The sequence below is a fragment of the Protobothrops mucrosquamatus genome, unplaced genomic scaffold, assembly GCF_001527695.2.
Source record: "Protobothrops mucrosquamatus isolate PMUCROS unplaced genomic scaffold, P.Mucros_1.0 scaffold562, whole genome shotgun sequence".
Lineage (NCBI taxonomy): Eukaryota > Metazoa > Chordata > Lepidosauria > Squamata > Viperidae > Protobothrops > Protobothrops mucrosquamatus.
The window spans coordinates 168,674-189,162 of NW_015386865.1; the positions used below are offsets into that span (position 1 = coordinate 168,674).

Genomic DNA, 20,489 nt, shown 5'->3' on the forward strand with positions numbered 1-20,489 from the left:
ACATGAAATATGTGGCAGATAATAGCAATAGCACTTAGACTTATATATCACTTCACAGTGCTTTACAGCCCTCTCTAAGCGGTTTACAGAGTCAGCATATTGCCCCAACAATCTGGGTCCTCATTTTACCAACCTTGGAAGGATGGAAAGCTAAGTCAATCTTGAGCTGGTGAGGATTGAACCTCTGGCAGTCAGCTGAATTAGCCTGCAATACTGCATTCTAACCACTGCGCCACCACTAGCATTGATTATTATACCCTGGATTGATTCTCAAGAGTTTGTGATTGGGAACACTATTTTGCAATGGCTTCTTCCTCAGGGTTCCAGGTGGTGGTGGCAGAAGAGTGGTTGGCTTAGTGGCTGTGCTGCATTGGTTGGTTCTTTCCCTTTGTGAAACAAGTGTGTGAGGTTATCCATCAGTTCAGGATCTCTATGGAGATTCTCAGTCATCTAGGTCATGGTTATCTCAAAGGTGCTTTTTCAAAAGGCAGCTGGACTTTCTTTGTTTTTCCTTGAAGACATTTTGCTTCTCATTTAAGAAGCTTCATTGGATGATCATCTTGGATGAGAAGCGAAATATCTTGAAGGAAAAACAAAGTCCAGTTGCCTTTTGAAAAAGCACCTTTGAAACATCAGTTCAGGATGCAGCAGCATCAGTCTGTTCATAACATTCAGCTTTACATCTCTATCCTGGGCCAAACTGGCAAGGCTACTGAGGTCTTGTCTTGGTGACTAGAGGCTGAAGGTCTGGATGGGACAGAATCCTATTTGTCCATTCGGATATCTGTATGGCTCCAACGTTGCCTCGTGGTCAGGAAGCACTACCCCTAAAGGCTGACTTCAAGACTTGGAGTTGCTGCTCCTTCTTCAACAGCAGATGGGAGGTGTAGCCAGGGAGTCTTTACAGTATTGCACATGATGCATTAGTTGTGGACCTATGTATGGCGAGAGGGTCTTGCTACAGTTATTCATGCCCCCATTATCAACTATACTACTGGAATGTACTCTACAAAGGGACTGCTTTGAAAGCCACATTGGTCCAAATTGCATTAGCCTGTGTATGTTCATCAATGGGAGCCCATTACTGTTGTGCTATGAGCCCTGGATGAGCTTCATGGAGGCTTTGGAGTGCTGGTGTTAATCAAAACTCTTATGCAAGACAAATCTGGGGCAGTCACCAGGACCAGAGCTTTTGGACTCGTGCTGGAGCCCATCCTCAGGGAATACTGGAATATGTGCTTTGGGTTATTCTATGCCACTGGTGGCGAACCTATGGCATGCGTGCCAGAGGCGGCACTCGGAGCCCTTTCTGTGGGCACACGTGCCATTGCCCCAGCCTTGCCTCCCCCCGTGACTCCTCCTCACCAGCAGCCCCCCTGGAGGAGAGTCGCCCCCGAGCGTGGCCTATGCGGAGCAGCACAGCCAAGAACATGGCAGCCAGCCAGCGTAGACAAGAATCTGGCCTCACGCCCCATCGTGCATAGTTGATGCTGCAGGGCGCGGGCAGAGGGTGTGGGCGCCATGGCGCTGCTGGGTTGCCCGGGCGATCTGCGGCAAGCCCTAGAGGCAGTGAGTGGCCCTACAGGCAGGCAGGGTGGTGGCGGGGCCAGTTTTTGGGCACTCAGTTTCTAAAAGGTTCGCCATCACTGTTCTATACTCGAAAAATGGCTTGGCACCAACTTTTCTTCAAAATTGTAATCATCCACTAGAATTGGCCAAGCCCATTTGATCTTACCATGAAAAACAACTGGTGGTTTGCCACTTTTGGGAGGTAGGGATACTGAAGCACAGGGATGTCTCTTTTCTATATCAGTCCCAATTCTCTGGAATGACTTGCAGTTATTTTAGCCTGACCTTACTTGCCTTCTGGAAGACAGATTTTTCCAGAGAGCATTTGAGGTTTGATATGCTTTTTAAAATTATCTACTTTGTTTTATTATTTTTGAATTTTATTGGATCATGGATATTTCAATATTTGCATTCCAATGAAACTGCCTGTGAGATATAGATAAATTCAACATGCACATATAGAAATAACAGATCACCCTGAATAAGTAATATACGTAGTCAACCTGTGCCATTTTATAAATCCCAGAGATGTTACCCTGAGCGATTGAAAGGAATGCAATGAACAATTGCAAATCACATATCAAAATGAAAAAAATACTCAAGTGTTAATAATATTAAGGATGGGAAAAAATGATGGGAAAATGACGTGCAAATGCAGCAAACATTAGTGGTGTATGTTGGAAGGAATGAAGGACACAATTTCTAATGTGAAAACGGCTTCCGTACCCATGGTACAAGAGAAGACATGCCAACTGCTCCACATCCAATACTTGAAGGACTGCCACAGGGAAGAGGACATTGATTTATTCTCCGTACCACCTAAAGGTAGGACAAGAAGCAATGGGTAGGAGCTTGTCAGAGGAAGATCCAGTCTGAAAATAAGACAGTTCTGATAGCAGTGGAACAGCTGGCCTCCAGGAGTTATGGGGCGTTATGTTTTAAAGAAAAGACTTGAACAACCATGGTCCAAGATGGTATGCCTTGGGATGGGGGTTGAACTAGATTAGAAGACTCTCAAAGTCTCTCATTCCTATCATTCTCATTTTGGGAGGAAGGATTCTCATCAGCAGGGCTTCTTGTGATTTTTTTTTAACAGGATAGAGTCCAGGGGTAGGCAACCTTGGCTCTTTTATGACTCGTGGACTTCAACTCCTAGAATTCCTGAGCCAGCTCAGCACGACTCAGGAATTCTGGGAGTTGAAGTCCACGAGTCTAAAAGAGCCAAGGTTGCCTACCCCTGGGATAGACACGTACCTTGATAGCACCAATTGCCATCAAATATGCCAAAGTTAATTTCGAACAATTTAAGTGACACACGAAATAGAATTAAAAATATTTAAATGACTCTTTCCAAAACAATTTATAGTGTACACTTGTCAGAGGCAAAAAGAATCACACTACTATACCAAAGTGGAAGTTCGATTTTGGCGGCAAGCTCTTTTTCCCCTATCGAAACGTCGCGTGACTACAATCGGTAAAACCATCGCTCAGTTTATAGAGGCGGAGCTTATTCGGGCGCTTGCGCACAAAACAGCATCGAATAACGCAACGCGCCATTGCTGAATGACACCAGTTCATCTCACACACGCACACAGAATTGTGCGCATGCGTCTCTCAGGAGTAAAACGAGAGAACTCCCAGAGCGGCACAGAGTACTCTAGTGGAAGCCTTTTGGTGAGGGAAGTGACGTATGTTTGGCTGTCTGCTTTCTTCCCTTAGGTGTATGCTGCCGGTTGGTGGTGGTCATGGCGTTGGAAACGGTACCTAAAGATCTGCGGCACTTGAGGGCTTGCTTGCTGTGCTCATTGGTCAAGGTGTGCCTTCCATTTAGCGAAGCGGAAATTCCTTTTTTAAAAAATTCTAGTCGGAATAGTACTGCGCCCAATATATTTCTAGGTTGGGTCGGGGACGTGTAAGTCCTGGGAGACCACGTTGTTGTTGTTGTTGTTTTTGCCGACGATGGCTTTCCTAGCCCGGCACCTTGTTTGTCTCTATGGTGTTGTCTCTTGAAATATCCGATTGTGAGAAGGAGGCTATCCCTTAAGTGACATTGTCGGTGAAAGTCATCCCACCCAATAGACCAGGGGTTTCTTGTTCCTTTTCTCTCCGTTCCAGCAGTTGATTATGTGCCATTAAGTGGTTTTTGACTTCTGGCCACCCCGTGGTACATTTTCTCCATGACGATCTGTCCCTAATCTGGTCTTTACTCAATTTCGTTGTGAGTACTTAATTTCGTTGTGAGTTACACAATGACAATAAAGATATTCTATTCTACTTAAACGGTGCATCCATCACCACTGTAACTGAGTCCATCCACCTTGCTGTGGTCTTCCTCTTCTCTTGCCTTCCACCCTTCCCAGTATTTAGAGCCTTTTCGTCATCGTATAATGCGTCCGACGTAGCTCCATATCTGGCAGCCTTCCCCCACTTCAGAGCTTGTCTCTCAGATAGTTTGACATACAGCAGTACCCTTCCCCTTTCTCCCATTCAGTAAATACTTTCTAAAATTATTTGCTTAGAATTTTAGTTTGCTTGCTGTGAATACTGTTGAATGTGTTTAGCTTTTTAAGTGCTTTGCTCTTGTTCCTCTACTACATTGTTTGCAAATATGGGTAGTTGTGTTTTTACTGATATTCACCATTTCGGATAATATGTAACAAATTGGATTGTAATCTGAAATGATAAGAAAGCACCATGAATTCCAGAGTAACAAAGTCAGATTTGTGTTTGGAAATCTTCATAAAGCCTTCCTCTAATAAATGTTCAATAGCAACTATTTATGTAGAAAGTATAATTTTCCCTTCTTCAACTGATTTGAACATAGATCTGAATAGATAAAGGTAAAAACTCCCATAGGTTGACCTTTCCTTAGTGATAATGTAGAAGTGTTTTGCCTTCGCTTTCTTATTTTTTTTAATTTTTAAACTAGTCTATAGCACTGGGGTTTCCTGCTGGTCTCCCAGCCAAGTGTTAACCAGTTCAGCTTTTTCCAGTTCAGCTAATGTTGATTAAGTGCTGCTACCTACTTGGATGACACATGTAAATCAAATTAATAAACCACATGTTAAAGAGTGGTAGAGATACTCAGAATACTACTATTCAGACATAATTCACTTCTGAGGTTTCATAAAAACTTGTCACACATCACTACCTCCATGGGCTGTTTTTATCCTTATAAGCTGTATTTCCTTTTGTCCATCTCAAACTTCAGTGGATGGCTTAAATCCCAGTATTAAATGTGAAGAAGAAAACAACTTTGATTTCTTTGTATCATGTTTAATTTTAAAAGCCAATTTTAATACATGTCCCCTGTAATAGTAAATCTTTTTTCCTTTTAATTTAAAAAGCTTTAAATTTTTGCAATGAACACAAGCTTTGACTTCAGATTTTTACTTATTTGCTGTGCTAATTGACTAGTCATATTATTTTTAGTCTCTTCCAACAACCATGGTTATTCAAAATGAAAATGGGAGAAAGTTGTGTACTAATATCTGAGAGGAAAGTTAGGAAATGAATAACAACTGTACTGAAAAAAATCACTGGCGCAACTTATTGTATTGTTGATCCATACTTAGTTATAAAATGAGAAGGAAGTTGCAAAGGAAAAGCATATTGAAGGGCTAAATGCAAGGAAAAGTTGGCAGGTGTGCTTTTAATATAAATATGACAAATTCTTTTTTTTTTTTTTTTTTGCGGAAAGCAATTTTTGCAACTAATTGCAGCAAATGTATTTCCCATTATTGAAGTCAGGACTGTAAAAAAAGATACACTGGAACCTTAGAGGATGCTCCTAATTTAAATGTACTTGTCCTCTAGTAGCAATACTTCTGATTTTTCTGTTATAACTTTTTTTTTCTTCACCAGACTATTGATCAGTTTGAGTTTGATGGTTGTGACAACTGTGACTCCTATCTCCAGATGAAGGGGAACCGTGAGATGGTTTACGATTGTACTAGTTCTTCTTTCGATGGGTAAGTGCTTGTGTCAGCTCCCCACATAATTATCACAGTTGTTTTCAAATAAGCCTTGAGGGTGAGATATAGGCCTGGTATCCAGCATTTTTTTTGCTATTGCTAGTTATAATTATTGTTTAATAAATTGGTTAGATAATAATGTTTAGCAGAGCTTTTCCTTTTTAGAAAATATGCCACTGATATTTTTTTTAAAAAAGTTTGTTTACTAACCTTCTATCCTGGTATTATAATATTGTAAAAGATAAGTACTGCACGATCTGACCCATCCATTTTATAACTATTAGCCCCCTTTAAAAAATGTAAAGGCCATGTCTAATCTTTAGAATGCAAAATTAAATAGGGTATTGTTGAACTCTTCAGGAATGGAAAGTTACTATAGGAATGATCTTAGATTATGTGCCAGTAATACAAATTGCTCCTGCAAGTTATCCATCTTGTCACTGATTATACATGTTGCAAACATAATATCCCTTGAATCTCATTTGTATAATTTTAACTTTGTTGTGACTTAAATACAGCAGATAGGAAATGCAGAATTGCTCTTCCCCAAGCTGCATTTTGACTATATTTCTAGAAATCAAACTCAGATGCAAAATGAAGTACCCTTCTTATAGTTATTATCCCTGAATGAATTTGCAATTGTGCAGAGTCAGCAATGGGACAGATAATCTTTCACATTCAGTGTTTCATGTTTTATTATTATAACAAGGAGTCCTCATTTAGCAACTGCCTTACAGTTAACAATGATGATGAAAAAGTAACTTTGCTAACAATCCTCATCCTCCTTATGACCTTTGCAGGTCTGCAGAGCGAAAGAAAGCTGAAGTAAGACTATGGCCAAAGTTGTGGTTTCATTTAGTGACTACTTCATTTAACAATTAAGTTGCTGGTCCCAATTGTCAGTTGCTGAATGAAGACTTATCACCTTCTTACTTGGAAAAATGAATTCAGAAAATGATACCACTGGCAGTTTGTCAACAAATTTCAGCAACATGATCTTATGTGAAGGAAAGAGGGTTCAGAACTTCAAAAAAGAGTTGTAGGGTCTGCAGTTTGTAAGTTATCCACCCTTGGCCTACAGGAAAAAACATGACTGGATTCATGAGAATTAAATAGGGGTGTTTTTTTACATAGATTTTGAATTAATACAACTATTATGGAGCATGATATTACCCATAAGAAAGCAAATCCTTGATAAGATTCATACATTTTAGTAAAGCTGTGAATCTCTTGAAAAGAAATTCTCTGTTTAAAAAGTTGAAAGTGATCTTTACCAAAAATCTAGGAAAACTGTTAACTGGAAGAGAATATTGTAGCAAAAACCTTCCCCCCTGAATATAAGAAACAGATGACAAATTGTTTGAAATTTTATTGATCTGTAGCTACAGTGTGTTCTCTTAGAGAAGAAGACAAAAACTGATACATGCTATTTACTCTTTTAGGAATAAACAATAGTTCATTTATCAAGTTGACCTTGATTATACATAGTAATTTGAATAACTTTCTTTTTTTCTTTGGGAATTGTACAAGATAACAATTTTAACAAAGAAACTTTGTTTCTAATTCTAGTGTAGTCTGTGCTCCTTATCGCTTATTCCTTTCCCTTCCTGTTTTTTGTTTTGGGCAACTTCTCTGCTATTGTACTTGCTTCTGGCTCATACTGTTATATACCCAAAATATGGTTCCTATTATGTCTATTAATATTTACTGATTTGGGACTCCCATAGTATAATTAGATATGTTATATTACTTTTGTTATTACTAACTTAAATAGCAATAGCACTTAAACTTATATACTGCTTCACAGTGCTTCACAGCCCTCTCTAAGCAGTTTACAGAGTCAGCATGCTGCATGTATTAATTTCATTAAAATCCTCCCGGAAGTACCACTTCAATTTTTAAGGCATCAGTCTTGGTCTCCTGTTTCTAGCTTGATGTCTTAACAACTGCAGTGGTACTTGGTACTCAGCATTAATTGATTCCAGAAGGCGTGACAAGTACTAAAAATGATGAATGCCAAACAAACCACATGACTTATCACATGACCCTTTGTTTTGGCCAGGAAGGACTTCCTGTCTGTCTCTTTTCCTATGTGAGCAACATTTCCAGCATGGCCAACTTCCTTTCTGCTCTCTACGGCCGCTCCCTCTTCCTTTTGTAATGACCTTCCCAGCATGGCCAACTTCCTGTCTGTTCGCCATGGCCGTCTTCCTTTTCTTATCACAGTACCAAACGAACAACGACTAGGGGCAGGACAACATTTTTGTACCAAAAAGTGTTGAGTACCAAATTCGATGAGTTGTGAAGCAGTCGAATACTGCGGTACCATTGTACACCAAACTACCATTTTACTCATCCACATATACCTTTTGGAAGAGCCATATTTTGTAGTTCTCCCAAAATACAGAAAAGGGGGTGGTCTGGATATCCGGGCATAAAGGAGGGTTTTCAAGTAATTGGTTTTGTCCAGAACCTTTTGTAGCTGCTTCACCAATATCTCCTTATAATCTTTACTGGGAAGAGAAAGTAGAAAACTGGATGAAAGTTGTCAGAGATAGTTGAGGTAGGGAAGGCCTCTCAAAGAAAGAGTATACCCCGACCTCTTTTAAAGCAAGTATCACTACAAGCTCTCTCAGCCATTGATTGTCTCATAGAGCCATGCACTGTCTAACTATCTGAGGGCTCCAAGAGAACATGGATCAGACAGTTGGCAGAGTTCAGACTACTACAGAAGACCCAACCATCACTTTTGGCTCCATAAGAGCAAAAGAATCTCAGATTACACCAGAAGGCATTATTTTGTTTACTACAGCGGACAGCAGATACAAGAGATGTTGTTTGCCACGAAACCTGGAAATTTGGTTGGCTCATTCATCCTGCATCTCTGCAGGTGTTCAGTTGCACCCATTTTTTTCTGTAAAGGACTCCCAGATAATTTATAATTCATCTGCTGCACAGGAATTTGCAGACACAATAGATACAGAGAAAAATGTCATTTCAATAATCTCAATGTAAACTTAGTTGGAACTCTTACCAATACTCAGTTGTGTCTGTTTGGGAATGTTTTAGTTACTTCCTTCCAATAGCTCCTCAGTTAACCAAACAGTAGCCTGGGACTGGCAATTGGTCAGAAGTCCTGATCCAGCATCCAGGATCTTCTGCTTACTGTTTATCCTTATTTCCAGTCTTTTGTCACCTCCATTCACCCTTCCAGTCCTCCATTTTAGTTCTTATAGTGCCTCAAATTCCATCTTTTGTTGTCCATCCTCCATTTTTATTTTATAAATTTTGAACTAACAATATTTCCCAGAGAGGCTGAAATCTTATTGCTGCTGTTTTGGCTAAGCAAATCTCTTAATTTTTCTAAGCCTGCCCCAGGTTCTATTTAGCTGTCATTCACATCTTCTATATATAGTTCCTTCTTGTTCTCCTTTTCCTTTTTTCTCCTTCTCCTCCTCTTCCTTCTCTTTCTCTTTTCCTTTCACTTGGTGTTTCTTTTGTTATATCTTTCTGTTTTTGTGCACTTAATGGCTCTTCCTTCTACTGATTCATTTCTTCTTGATTTCAACACCACTTTAGTTAGAGCTTCATGAAGAAGATATTCAAGCTAATTCTGCAGTAGGTTTTGTCATCACTAGAGACAAATAACGCAAGGGATCCCAGAAACAGAGGGTGTCCCCAAAATACAGAAATTCAGTTTTGTCTGATTTTTGCCTTTTTTTCAGTTTTCTGACTTTATTTTGTCTTCTTGCAGCATTATTGCAATGATGAGTCCCGAGGACAGTTGGGTCTCCAAGTGGCAACGGATCAGTAAGTTTTCATCCACCTTATATTTAATTATACAATTAAGTTGTATTTTGGTCTGCTTTCAAGTTTGAGAAAGATTGATGAATAAATTAAGGACAAGTAGTGGATTACTGAAAGGGAAATTTTTGTCTACAGGAACATGTAGGTCATATTATTGATACTTTTCAGTATTGGAAACTTTCTGCAAGAGGGGTTCCTCCCAGGCTGATAGCAGAGATGAAAACTTCAGGAGCTGAAATTTGCTAGCAATTTTGTGTTATAAGAATTTCTTCACAATAACATAACGGTTAACAAAACATCATTATGACTCAGGAGTGAAGCATCAGCCCGTGGAATATGCTTCATCTGTGAGGAAAAAATTTCAAAACCCAGGGAGATTCATAGTTACACTTTTGGAGGACACTCCTAGTGTTAGTCAAATTGATTTCTTTGAACTTGACACTGTCAACTCAAAGCATGGCATTTAAAAGCATTAATTGAACATTTGAAACAAAAATGTTCATTGGCAAATATAGTGATGACATTATTTGAAAAAGTGATGGTAGATGCATTATTTGCGTTTGTATTTGTTCTGCAGAACTCAGGAGGATTCAGATACTAGCTTTAATTGGTCCTAATTATTTTCAGTCTCTTGGAATTGTGTTTATACTTGAAACAATCCTAAAACATTTTTAAACTAAATCTGGGTTTTAGCACCCTTGTTCAATTTTGAACTTTTTTAATGGCTTTATTTAACATTTAACTTTGTACAAGGAATGTAATTAAATGACATGCTCACAAAGCAAGAATAAATATTGCTGAATACTTGAAGAAAAATATACCGGTAATCCTGATAATAGCTAAGTGGGAACTTAAACTTGGAAAATATACAGCAGTGGAAAAATTAACAGTATATATACACAACAGAAGTTGAGCATAAATGGTTTCCACACATACATCAAGCAGCATGGCAAATATAAGCATTTGTAGTCTGATTTTTAAGAATACCAAATGTTTACAAATAGGGTAAATTAGCAGATGCATAAAAAGGGGTAAGTTAGAAATTGAATAGTCTCTTTTTTAAACGTTCTGGTGTTTCATTTGTTTTCAAGCTTGCTTTGCCTTTTTCCTTTATCAACATGCACAAAAAACATTAAGTAACAATAGAGTGATAACCTTAATGCTAAGTAAACAGCTTAAGACCAAAAATTTTAGTGTTTTACTGGTCAGCAAATACTTTGAACATTTTGAAGCAGTTTTTAAATGTTATAATTAATTATGGATGTTATAGGCAAATAGTTTTATGATTATTATTGATATTTCAGTTTGTAATCAGTATTGGTATATTATTATTATTTTTTCCTCAGTTGTCTACATTTGTATAAACATTAGAGTGTTAATTATCTTCAATCAGTACTGTGCTGTACAAGTATCAAAACTATACAGTGCATTTTACAACAACATAACTATATTTTAAACAAACTTTCTGACAACTGACATGGATACCCTTCCTGAAAGTTATATTACTTAAGCCATATTATTAAATGGAAGACCCTGAGTTCAAGTCCTGTTTAGCCATGGAACTTAGCTGGGTGACTGGGCTAGTCGCTCTCTCATAATCCAACCCATCTGACAGGGTTGTTGTGGGGAAAATAGAAGGAGGAAGGTGTGTTGGATATATTCGCTGCCTTGAATTATTTGTAAAAATAATAAAGGAGGGATACAAACTTGAAATCTAAGGGATTGGTTTGGACAAAACTCAGCAGCACTTTTTTATGCGGCTGCTGATAAAAACAGGATCGCCAACATGAGCGCCAACGTCCGATAACGGATATGGCACAAGAAGAAGAATAAGAAGAAGGGATACAAACAAATAAAAATATTATTTCACATGCAATCCTCAGCAGTCATAATTCATATTTGTTCCTGCTTTCTTAGGTAATTTCAAGCCAGGCGTGTATGCTGTGTCAGTGACTGGCCGTCTGCCCCAAGGTAATCTACAGCAGCTTTTACGGCTTGGCGGCCCAGGTGTGGAGAGGGGAACTGGACTGCGCAAGCGGCGGGCCAACACATGCGTGTGGGGCACGCCAGCCTGCCATTCACACAAGTTCAGCTGCACAAGCGTGTGCACTGGCCTACTATTTGTGCGGCCTGGGGGTTGGGGTCCCCTGATCTACAGAATCCTCTTCTGGAGGACTAGGATTTGGAGATCTTTTCTCATTTCTAAAAATCCAACAATTGCATTAGAAATTTGTGCCTGTTTACTGTTGAGCAAGGCACTGCAATGGCCGTAGCTTTAAAGACCAATCATGGGTCTTCTTGTTTAGCACCATTGTAACTTTGAATGGTCACTGAACAAGTGGGTGGTAAGCAAGGATCATCTGTACTTCATCCAAGTCCATTAAATTAATAGATAGGTTTGTTGTTATTGCAGGCATTGTACGGGAGTTGAAGAGCCGTGGAGTGGTCTACAAATCTCGGGATACAGCCATAAAGACCTAAGAATATCTGGTTCCTCAAATATTGTGTCTTTCCAGCTTCCTTTTCCCATATGGACTATTCTAAAGATATGGAGGATGATCTCTACATGGGTCAGGTTGTTATTAGGGGCTGCCTACTAGTGGCTTCATTTTTCTGGCTTTGAGCTAGATATGAAGGGTTGTTTCCGGAAAGACTTAAGAAAGAGGTGCCACTAATTCCCAAGTGTTTCTGATTTCTATTAGCTGTTTTTAATAAATTTGATTATAGCATCAGAAATCTGCACTCTGGCTTTTGCTGTTAAAAGTTTTTTGTCTTCCTGTAGTAGATGAGGTGTTCTAGCCTGCCTGGGCTCAATTTCTAGGATTTTCTCTGAGAGGAGTACTACATATTCCATAAAAGATAGAGATAAGATTTTCTCTTATCTTTCGTAGAATATGTACTAGTATTTTTGATTCAAGACTTCCATATTAGTTAAATGTTTTCCTCACTTTGCTATATTTTTGCATAAGGCAACTTTTTACACAAGAAAATCTTTGAATCAACTCATTTTTTTTGTATGCACTGAACTGTAAATTAACCAAATGGCTTGAGATCAGACAACACGCTAAGCCGTTTAAAAATTGGTCTATCTCCTTGTAAGAGCAACTAAGCAACTTAGTTTGTAACAGACCTGTGTAAATACAGCAAAAATTGGTCAGATTCGTGATCAGTTCTCAATTCACTGGGATCTTGGCAACCAAACCTCTTTTCCCTTCAATTATTGCTGGAACAATTATGACAGGAGAGCTTCTGATGGGGATCATTTGTCCATATGCTCATTCTGGTTAGGGTTCCATTTATATATCTCCTCTCATATCCCTAGCAGTCCACTATGGACCATCCAGTTGCTCTGAGCAACAGGACACTAGCAGTTTCAGCAGTGGACCAGCAGGCTGGCAGAGATAGATTGCAGGTTATCTGCTGCCATTTGTGTGGCATGATGATAATCACAGGAGATGTCATGGGGAAAATAGGAGGAAGAAGTATTAGGTATGTTCCCTGCCTTGAGCTACCTATAAAGTAATAAAGATGGGATAAAAACCTAGTAAATAAATAAATAATACAAGAAGGTAATATTTTCCGTGATGGGCATTACATGGCTGAGGGTTACAGGTTGCTTGCCTATATCTTAAAACATGGGTCTAAAACGTCTTATTAGTGCTGCACACAGTCTCTGAAAGCTCTAAGTATGACTCCAGAATCACAAGTTGCTGTTGAATTGTAATATCTGGTGTAAAAGAAGGAAAGAAATATATTGGGGACAATAATATTAATTGCAACGTAATTTGCATTACATGAAATTAAAAATAATTTTTGCCCTTCATTTCGGTGTTTTTATCTTGTTTGTTCTTTGAAATTTGCTCACTGGCACATTATTCTACAGCCAGACGTTTTTTTAATGTACAGTGATAACTTTCTACAGACATATACTAATGAATATTTTTTTTAAAAAAATGGCTTTTTTGTTATCACCCTCCAAATATGTGGAATATCCAACTGAAATGTTATTTTATATTAGATCAGAATCAGACTACTCACTGGAAACAATTACGAAGCAAAAGGTTAGCTACCTTGAACATGAAGGCACAAATCACTGGAGAAGACTCCAGTGCTTTGAAAAATTGAAGACAGGAGACAAGATGCCTAATATCATCACTGGTGGAGATAAACCAGTGCAAGCTTAAAGCTTCAGGGAAGCAGCTATTGACAATCTGGAAAAATCCTGTTCATTGTGTCATGAAGTCACTGAACAATAGCAAGAGGATATGAGTGATAAAACCTCAAAGCCACAAGTCTTTCTCTTCTGCGTTTATACATTCACATCCACCATCCTAATTCTTTTGAGAATGAACAACATTATAAAACACAGAGACAGAGTAAGAACAGTAACCCCAAAACTTGAAGGTCCAAGATAAGTTTGGTGATTAAGGCCAGAAAGCGGAAGACCGAGTTCAAGTCCTGCTTTAGCCATGAAAGTCAGCTGGGTGACCTCGGGCCAGTCTCTCCAAGTCCAGCCCACCTCACAAGGTTGTTGTGAAGAAAATAGGAGGAAGACATGTTGGATATGTTTTGTCGCCTTGAGATATTTGTAAAAATAATAGTAAAAGATGGGATACAAATCAAATGAAGAACATTTACTGTACCTCTATTTTTCTATCTGCACTCTCGCCTTCATCATTTCCATGCATTGCTTTTTCCTCTGTAATCAACTTTTTTGATGATCTTACCACCTCCATCCAGCCACTTCTTCCATCTTCACTGCTTTCATTTTCCTTACAGTTTTCACATTATAAGTTCAAACCACCTTAACATACAGCAGCCCTTCATAGTCGTTTGTTAGTCCCTTTTGGTTTCAATCCATATTTATTTGTTTCTATCCTGCCTTTATTATTTTTAGAAATAAGGTGGCAAATATTCAAACACCTTGCCTTCCTTTAGTGCTCATATTGTCACGTGGCATATGAAAGCATTGCCAAATGATAGGCCCTTTCTCTGTATTTCAAATATGGAAATATAATAAATGTTTAGGGACAATGGAAGAGATGCATGAATAGACACAATTGGTGGGAACAGAGCTGTAAAATTATGAGATGTAAAGATCTTGGTTCTCTTTAGATTTTTTTTCTTGCCACTTGGAGGCAGTGCCAGCCTGGGTTTTTTTTTTAGCATAGCTTGATAGCTGCATGTCTCCAAGAGATCATTCTAATCTTCAGTACAGTAAATCAATGAGATATATTGATGATTTCTACAACTTGCACTAATTTCTAAAAGTTATGTACCGGTATGACTGACTATCTATATGATATCTGTGGAAGGAGATCACTGGGACAGCCACTTTTCCAGAATATGTACACATAGATAGATACTATGAGCCATATTACTGTTTATTGGGGAAGGAGGGACTGCCATGTTCAGGGCAATATTGCCATATTGCATCATAATAGCATCTATTTTGGTAGGGCTTTGATTAATTGGGGGATAGGAGATTGGAAAGGAGATCTTTTCTGTCCAATAGGTATGTATTATTTCTCCTTTTATTTAATATATATATTTTGAAGCTATTTTCAAATAATTTTTAGAAAATTGCCAAGAAAATATAAACATCTATAATGTAATAATAAATAATTGTGTCACACCAATAGCACTGTTCAGTTAGCAAATATGCCAACAGGAAAACAAGTGCAGAAGATGCAATAATATAAGTATCTGGGCTGCATATTGAATGATAGATGGGATTGCAGCATGGACAAAAAGCAGGGTGAACAGGTGAGAGTAGCTTTTCAAGAATGAGTAAACATGTTTGCTCTGGGACTTATGACTGGAGCCTTGCTAGTTAGAAGTTGTTATGTATGGCGAATTCTTTCATATGGAACGGAAGCTGAGTCATAACTCAAATGACAATTATTAGTAGGGTTGCTTTTGAAATGCAGATTACAGAATACTTAAAATATCATGGCTCGAACATCTATGAAAGGAGAGAAAAAATATACTTGTGAATACCAACAAAAAAAAAGGAAATTAGAATATTTACGACAAGCTATCCAACAAGAAACATCAACTACAGTTAATTATACAAGGAAAATGTGGAACGTGTGTGGGAGAAAGAAACGACATACGTTCTTGCTGAAAAAACATGTTGGTGTTTTGGCAGAAAGACAACTGCTTTACATTGGAGAAAAACATCAAAAGAACATACAGCATTGTTGGATACCAGTCTTTGTAGAAGAAAGCATTAAAAGAAGAAAGTGTGTGGGACTCAGTATTTGAAACATGTCAGATTTATTTTAAACATCAGACGATTAATTTATCTTAGACATGAGTTCTTATTTTTGTTTAAAATGAATAAAAATTGGGGATGTTCTCTGAAGTATACAGATAGTCCTCGACTTATGACAATTGAGCCCAATATTTTTGTGGCTAAGTGATAGGGTCTCCTGCTTGAACTGGGGGTTGGATGACCTCCAAGGTCCCTTCCAACTCTGTTATTCTGTTACTGAGGCAGTTGTTAAGTGAGTTTTGTCCCATTTTTTGACCTTGCTTGCCACAGTTGTTAAGTAAACTCCTACAGTTATTAAGTTAGCAATACGGTTGTAAAGTGAATCTGGCTTCCCCATTTTCTTTACTTGTCAGAAGGTTGCAAAATGTGATCACATGGCCCGAGGACACTGCAACCGTCATAAATATGAATCAGTTGCCAAGTGTCTTAATTTTGATCGTGTGACTGGGGATGTTGCAATGGTCCTAAATGTGAAAAATGGTCATAAGTCACTTTTTTCAGTGCCGTTGTAACTCTGAACAGTCACTAAATGAATTGGTGTAAGTCGAGGACTACCTGTACACAGGAAATACTTTGAATTAAAAATCCTGACAATTCTGTGTTTACTTGCAGCTTTAAGACTTTGTGAGTAGTATATGGAGGAGAACAACGAATTTTATATTTTTTCTGATACAGTTGTGATCATCTTTCAATGCAACTTGATTATTTTATGCTGGGCTATTGTTGGCTGCCTCAAGCACTAGTTGTAGTGGAAAAACAAGACATTAAATTAAAGCTGTCTCTTCTGACATCCAGCTAGCATGCCAGAAATCTAGGGAGCAGGTTTCTTTCACAGTCAGGATTTTGATCATTAGGTTGGTAGTTACCAAGGACAAATGCAATATAAATAGCAACACCTTTTTTATTCTTCCCAACCCAACAGAATGTGGACGGAAATTACATAAGGGAACTCAGGACTCAATTTGTCTGAAGAATAACTCTTTGGAAAAATTGACAGAATGGGACTAAATCTGGTGTTGGGGGAGAGGCTGGCACAAGAAGATGTTTCCTCAGTTTCAGAAGGAGGAGAAGAAAACTGCTGGTTATCATGACTGTATAATAGAGCAAGATTGGTCTGTACAGTTTTATGTCTCTGCTAATAACAGGGCTCAGCCTCTTCAGAATCTGGATTTTTGGCTCATCTGTGCGTCCTTTAATGGAGTTATATTTGCTCACAGTGGGAGTCATCTTGCCCCGCTCCTTTTTGCTTTGCTGTCCCCTCCCTTTCCTTTGAGATGACATGGGAAAAAAATATAATTACTGGGTATACTTTCTCTTTCTGGGCCAGAGATGTCTTTTAATTTGCAGTGTAGGAGAAGGGTTTGCTTCTGAACCGCTGCTATTCCGTTTTAACCCTTGTTTTCCTCTGACAGCACCTGCCTTAGGGGATCTGTCATGTTGGCGCTTTCATGCTGTGCTCGTGTCTGCTCCATGGGTGTCAATTCACATTTGGCTTTTGGACTTCCAGATCTTAATTTGTTTAAGCTCTCTGGGTGATGGCTTGAGCTGAAAAATCACGACTTTCTAATTAGGAAAAGGTGGCAGGTAGGTCAGCATGAATCTCTCTAAAGTCCTTAGTTGATCAGGGACTTCGCCTGTTTCCTGAAACCTAGGGTTTTAAATCCTCTCTTTAATTCTTCTTTTTAAAATAGAGATGTTGAGGATTCTCAAAAACATGGATAAGGCCTGTATCCCTCTGCTGCCAACGCTCCCTTCTTGCGACTTAGATTATACACCCAGACTATACATTGATGATCTATGCCCTTAAACATTAACACATCTTCTAATCTAATACAAGTGTACACATGTGAACAGTGCTAAACTAAATTATCCAATTTCAGAACTTGGAATTGAAGAGGTTTTTTCTAATTCTTGGTTCTTATCCTAAATTATTTTTGGGATTTTAAAAAGTCTGTTAACCTGAGCAGAAGCCTAACACATTTATTTATGATTATGTTTCTCATTTCTTTACAAAGGATTTGGAAAAAGTAGAAGTTCAGAGAAGGGCAGCATGGACAGATTAACAACTTTTAGGAAGAGAGATTGAAGTAATTGGGAATGTATGTCTTCTTAAGACCGAGGGAGGGTAAGACCATTCATCCCATATTTGAAAGGAGATCAATCAGAAGCTCTGTCTTCTATCTAGCTCAAGATGTAAAATAATGGATTTAAGTTTCTGAAAAGCAGAAACATTAGGTGTGCTGAACAACTTCCTAATTTAGGAAACATTTCTTTACAGTAAGAGCAGATCAGCAATCAAGTCATTTACTAAACACCTATTAGACTTTGTGCATTGCTCATGTGCATCATGTCAGTGGCACATAGACTTATTTTCTCCATGATGAACCATGAATGAAGGCAAATATACGTGTCCCAGGATAATGTTGCAGCATCCAGTTTGGATCATTTACTGGGACCAGAGGTTTTAGTCTTCCGAGCTTTTGGACTCGTGCTGGAGTCCATCTTCAGGGAACTTCTCTCTTAGCAGAATGAACCAGCCCAATCTGGTCCTTCAGGTTCTCCAATGCTGCACTCATGACCACTATAACCGAGTCCATCCACACATTTATTTCACTTGGTATTTGGGGGGCTTCATTCTGCCTGTGAGCTGCCTTCCATATCTTAGAATGCATGACGTCAGAGGGCCTATTTTGCTGCAGAAATTGGTTATAAAAAGGGAGGCAAATAATGTTAAGTCTTATTAATACTGTCAGGTATGTGGTAGGAGTTTGACAGTCCCAAATTAAGTCCTAGATTTTTTTTTTCCTCTTGTGCAGCCCAGCCTTTCTCATCTTCTTTCAAATTTGCTGGCACTCCTTTGTATGCTGAATTTCAGAGGCATGATTCATCTTGTCTGATGGCTCTTGCTCTGTTGTCAAAATAATGTGCATGTTGTCCTCTTTTTATTAATGCAATCTTTGTATTGAGGGTATGAGTGCTCTCCTTTTGACAGCAACAATACTAAATCCATAGCACGTCGCATTTGGGATTAAAATGTGTCCTTCCCCCCCCCTCTGAAGTTGCAATAGGACTGAGGTAAGGAAGTGTGACATTTTAAATGCGCCTCCTCTGCCTATGCATTTGGAAATAGTACTGACCTATTTTAAGTGCAATGTTGAACCACAGGCATTTCTGCTTAGCCTAGTAATATTTGCAGCTTAACTCTTAAGCATTCCCAAGTTGCTGCCTTAAGATCTGAACATGTCCCTCTGAACATGTGCAAGCCGTTTCCCCTTCCATTGTGGCAAATCTTCATGCATGCTTAAGGGGCTGTGGGAAGGGGAAAGCAGTCCAATATCCAAGTAGACAACCAACTATCTCACCATTTAGCACAGGGGTGTCAAACTCAATTTCATTGAGGACCACATCAGCATTGCGGTTGCCCTCGGGGGGGGGGTGCGGCCTACTGGGTGGGCGTGGATGGAGTGGGTGTGGCCTACTGAGTGGGCATGGCCAGCTCTGCATCATTCGCGTCAAGGGTGCCTGTGGGGGCCTGGGCAGGAGTGGGACAGATCTGAGGGTCTCTGGCAGAAGGGGGTGAGACCAGGGCAAGCATCAAGGCATGGTCCATTTCTTCATTCCTCACAAAGGGTGACACCTCCCCAGCATGCACCCAGGGGGCGGGGCCGACACGTCAGGGGCTGGTTCCCCACTGTTTCCAGACGGCCTTGTGGAGCTAAGACTGAAGGCATTTCAGCATAGATGGCCACCACAAAATTATACATTGGCTCCCGGCCGGCCTGGGCCAGGGCCAAGGCAGCAGGGGCCATTCCCTCACTGTTTCCAGGATGGCTTCGCGGGACACATGAAACCACTTCGCGGGCCACATCCGGCCTTGTGTTTGACACGTCTGATTTAGCAGATAAATTTTCCCTCATCTCCATGTTAAAAGGAAATAAAAAAGGGGCATGCCAGGGGAGGGGGGTCAAAACAGTCAAGATGGCCACTACACAATTGAAGCCACATCCCCTTTTAATGTGTCTCCTTACATGGCATGTAAAAAGGGATAAGGCTTTAATTATTGCCTTGTGGCTGCCATTTTGAGGGGTTTATTCTATCATCCTTCTGCTCCATGGACATCCTTGAAATATTAAGATATGCCAGAGAGCTGTTAAAAGTTTGTTTATTATTTCCAGCCATTATTACTTTTACCAATAATTCAAGGCAGCAAACATATCCAACACACTTTCCTCCACCTATTTTCCCCACAACCACCACCACTCCGTTGTTGGGTTGAGAGAACTAGCCCAAAGTCACCCGGTTAGCTTTCATGGCTAAGGAGGGTCTTACGGTCTTCTGGTTTCTAGTCTGATGTCTTAATGTATTGGAGTGGGCCTAGGGAAAAAAGTTGACAGGGCATTATTGAAAACTTGGACATGAGCTACAGCATTGGAGATGCCAGCTGATCTCATTTATGCTTGCTCATCCTTTATGCTCCCTGTTGTTAAGTAGGGAAGAATGATTATCATTCTTCAGGCATCTCTAGAAGATGCTTCTAAACAGATGGATATGGATATGGCTTTTTAATGTGCATGTATGTAACTGCAAGCACCCTGCATTGTGCAGCCTTTCAATTCATAAATGGTGTGTAGATTTCAGTCTGTTGTTAACCAAGCAGGAGGACAATTAGCATTCAAAATTAGGCAGGAGCTGTTGCTGCAAAGCCAAGTCACACATCTGGCAGAGGAGAATCTTCTGCCAGCTTATTGTGGGGAAGACTTGAGCACTGCCCTCTTAAGAGGAAACTTGCTGTTATGGGCATATCACTATTTTTCATCTGAGAGATGTTGGGTCATTGTGATTTAGAGGCTGAATGTTCAGAT

General features: G+C 39.4%; 1 protein-coding gene across 3 annotated transcripts; it reads left to right on the plus strand.

Moving 5' to 3' along the window:
• The first annotated feature begins 3,164 nt into the window (after positions 1-3,164).
• Positions 3,165-13,152, plus strand: SUPT4H1 (SPT4 homolog, DSIF elongation factor subunit). Of its 3 annotated transcripts, none has more exons than XM_015817190.1 (5): positions 3,165-3,243; positions 5,434-5,540; positions 9,298-9,353; positions 11,268-11,321; positions 11,764-13,152. In XM_015817190.1, exons 1-5 carry the CDS (start codon positions 3,175-3,177, stop codon positions 11,829-11,831), a joined length of 354 nt encoding a protein of 117 aa, XP_015672676.1. In that variant the 5' UTR covers positions 3,165-3,174; the 3' UTR covers positions 11,832-13,152. The 3 variants fall into 3 exon arrangements, with proteins under 3 accessions (XP_015672676.1, XP_015672677.1, XP_015672675.1); XM_015817191.1 differs by having other exon boundaries at positions 3,232-3,329; XM_015817189.1 differs by lacking the exon at positions 3,165-3,243 and adding an exon at positions 3,254-3,383.
• The last annotated feature ends 7,337 nt before the right edge of the window (positions 13,153-20,489 follow it).